Raw genomic sequence first — 3,409 nt, forward strand, 5'->3', positions numbered from 1 at the left:
TTTTCATTCATAGTATCAGAGCTCAGAGTCAGGATATGATATTTTAACATGAAATATGAAGACTAATTTTATTCAGGCATTGTTGACTTTGTAGATCTTGATCAAAAAAATAACAGAGCATTGTATTTACTGAAAATAAAATGTTGTATTTTGAGAGAAAGCTTAGTATGGCAGATATTTGTTTAGAAACCTGAGTTTAATCATGTAATTTTCTGCACACTTGTGTTCTCTCATATGCAAACCTTCTAATTTTACTATCCTTTCTCTGTTTTTCTATTTCTCTCTGTGCAGATTTACCATCACCTCCAAAAAAGATTACTGCTGAGATCTTGGCAATAATTTGTATTGTTCTGATGGCTTCTGTGTTAAAAACAATAGTTCTTATTTTCTGTAAGTATATTCTTGCACGGTTGTTATGAGAACTTACATTTTATTGATTGGCATGCATCTAAGCATTTCATCATATTAGGGAAAAGGGCTCTCATTTTAAAGTATATTCTTAATCCAAAGTAAAATACTTATTCTGAGTTTTCAAAACTATAATCATTGGAATAAACAGTTGTTTAAATTATACATATATGTAATTATACACACATATAATATTGCATTTATTTTTATAATATTAAGACATGCTTCAAGGTTAAAATGTGTTTAAAATGCAAATTCATTTCTGTAAGTGACTATATAAAATACTGCAACAGATGATAAAGTTTGGAGTTTTAGGCTTTTTACTTTTTTTTTTACAAAGATCTAATTATTTCATTACATTTTCTAAAAAATTAGTGGTATTTCATATTTTTAAATTCTTAATGTGACATATTTTTAAGGTAAGACACTAAAATTATTATAAATTCTTTATGTATAATTTTTTAAACATTACTTTTATTATTATAGTTAATGTAATACTGGAGCAGAATAATTCTTCTCTGATAACAAGAACCCAGAAGGGAACATACTGATTTTCAAATTTCTGGAATTAATATAGTTTACATTTTGTCTCTATTTTAAGGCACTCAAAATTATAACAGATTTTGAGGGGGAAATAGTATAATTATGCTATAAATGCTAATAAATATAAATTATAGAATCTTCCTTGACTTCAACAATAAGAGGAAATACTCACTTGAGTTTCCTCTGCTTTCCTTTTGTAGATTCACTCAAATTTTCTAGTGCCATAGTATAATACGTGAGAAATAATTTTAGTATCCTAAAAAGTAGTCCTTGCTTCTCTATTTTTTGGAATAATTTCAAGTATGATTTGTACAGCTTCTTTGTGCATCTTATAAAATTCTGCTGTAAAAAATTTTAGCCATTCTAATAGATGTGTAGAGACATCTCATTATTGTCTTAATTTGCATTTCCGTAATGATATATAATGATCCATTTATATATTTGTCATCTGTATATTTTATATGATGAGAGTTGGGTTCACATTTTTTACTCATTTTAATTTTTTTCCTTGTTGTTTATGTGTAAACATAATTTGTATATTTTGGATACAAATCCTTTAACATACATGTGCTTTGAAAAAGTTTCTCTCAGTCTGTGGGGTTATCTTTTCCTTCTATTAACACTGTCTTTTGCAAACTAAAAGTGATTGATTTTAGCTAAGTTCAATTTATTTTTTTCATTGAATGGCCTGTGCTCCCTAATTTAAGATCAGTTGTCTTCATTAGTGGGTGCTTCCTGTCTTATTACTTATGATCATGATTTTCTCAGGATATTTCTCATCTTTTTCATGAAGGAAAATGTTTAGGGTACTGAGTATCATGTGAGTTTTCTTGATGGTCATAGCCTTTTGCAGTGACTGCAAACTCTAAGAAAACAATTGAATTCTCACATTGTCTTTCGCTTGAGAGCATTATTTATTTTATAGAATGTGGTAAATGGATACTAGAGTCATAAAAATTTATCTCATTGCAATTAATTCCATCTGTACTTTATATATATAAATTATATATATATAATTGATGATTTACTTCCAGTCAACATGACCTATTTATTTTATATGATGAGGGTTTGGTTCACATGTTCTGCAAATTGAAAAACCTTACCGAGAAATAGAAATTAAATTTTGAAAGTGGCTAAATCAAGTACTGTATGAGACAGTGAATTTGTTCTTTATACTGTTAAAATATAACCTCAATTACTTCATATATTTTTTCTTTGTACAATCGTTCAATATCTGAATGCCCAGGCTGGAGTCCAGTGGCACGGTCACGGCCACCCCAGCGTCGACATGCTGGGATCCTACATCCTTCGGCGTCAGCCTTCTAAGTAGCCAAACTACAGGTGTGCGCCACCACACCTGGCTAATTTATTTTATTTATGTAGAGATGAGTTGCCTGTGCTGGTCTCAATCCTGCGGGCTCAGGCAATCCACTAGGCTCAGCCTTCCACATTAGGCCTCCAAGTCTGGCTTAATTTAACAAATTCCAAAGAAGCTATCATCATTATGATTTATTCAGATATTAATTTTTTTAAATAAAAGATTATTTTTAATTTTCTAGCTACAGCAACACAGAAGCAGGCCAATTCTATCCAAAATGCAAGAACTCAGAAAGGTACGTAATGATTTCCAAAGTTCTGATAGTAAGAGTTTATATTTGGTATTGATTTTTAGTCATGCAAAAATAGCCAGAGATTTATTGAGGGAAAATAAATTACAAAATTTAGCAATAAATGTCTGTAAATAAAGATCATAAGAACATATTTTCTTTTCTTTAGCAGTAAATTTAAATACTCATTCAAAATCACTATACCCTTTTTTGTTTTGTTGCAAATTTCTATTGCTATAACGTCATGAGATAAATAATTTTACATTTATAAAAAAAGTATGTTCGGTGATTTCAAGATGTGTGTAATGTGGTCTTTTGTCTGTTGATTTGTTTCATGTGTGAACACAATTAAGGTACTAGAGACTGTCTCTTTACAGTGTGTACATGTATGAGTAAGTGGGTTTTTAATTATATGTACATCCTGTGAGGATACCTACATATGTTACGTGCATATATGACAAGCCTTTGTATATTAAGTTTCATTTTAAAGTATTCATATTGTTTCTTGAGAGTAATTTGCAATGTTTCCTCAGCACATAATTGTAGTTGTCCAGAAGAATGGTTTACATATTCCAACAGCTGTTATTACATTGGAAAGGAAACAAAAACTTGGGAGGAGAGTAGGATGGCCTGTGCGTCTATGAACTCCAGTCTGCTTTATATAGATGATGAAGAAGAAATGGTATGGCGGTCAATGTTTCAAGTACTTTATTTAAAGTTTATTTCAGCCAGTTTTATATATATATATATATATGTGTGTGTGTGTGTGTGTGTGTGTGTGTGTGTGTATGTATATATGTGTATATATATATGTGTGTGTGTGTATATATATATATATATATATATCGTAA

The 3,409-nt window shown here is 29.8% G+C and overlaps 1 protein-coding gene across 1 annotated transcript in view; it reads left to right on the plus strand.

Annotated features, from left to right (window-relative positions):
• The window catches only part of LOC103270979 (NKG2-A/NKG2-B type II integral membrane protein-like), a 26,514-nt gene that overhangs the window by 20,380 nt on the left and 2,725 nt on the right, over positions 1-3,409 (plus strand). The window contains exons 3-5 of the mRNA XM_021717772.1: positions 292-390; positions 2,511-2,564; positions 3,092-3,240. Coding sequence (XP_021573447.1) covers positions 292-390; positions 2,511-2,564; positions 3,092-3,240 — 302 coding nt within the window. The remainder of the gene's footprint in view (positions 1-291; positions 391-2,510; positions 2,565-3,091; positions 3,241-3,409) is intronic.

The sequence above is a fragment of the Carlito syrichta genome, unplaced genomic scaffold (assembly GCF_000164805.1).
Source record: "Carlito syrichta isolate Samal-C Ts95f unplaced genomic scaffold, Tarsius_syrichta-2.0.1 Scaffold311000, whole genome shotgun sequence".
Classification (NCBI taxonomy): Eukaryota; Metazoa; Chordata; class Mammalia; order Primates; family Tarsiidae; genus Carlito; species Carlito syrichta.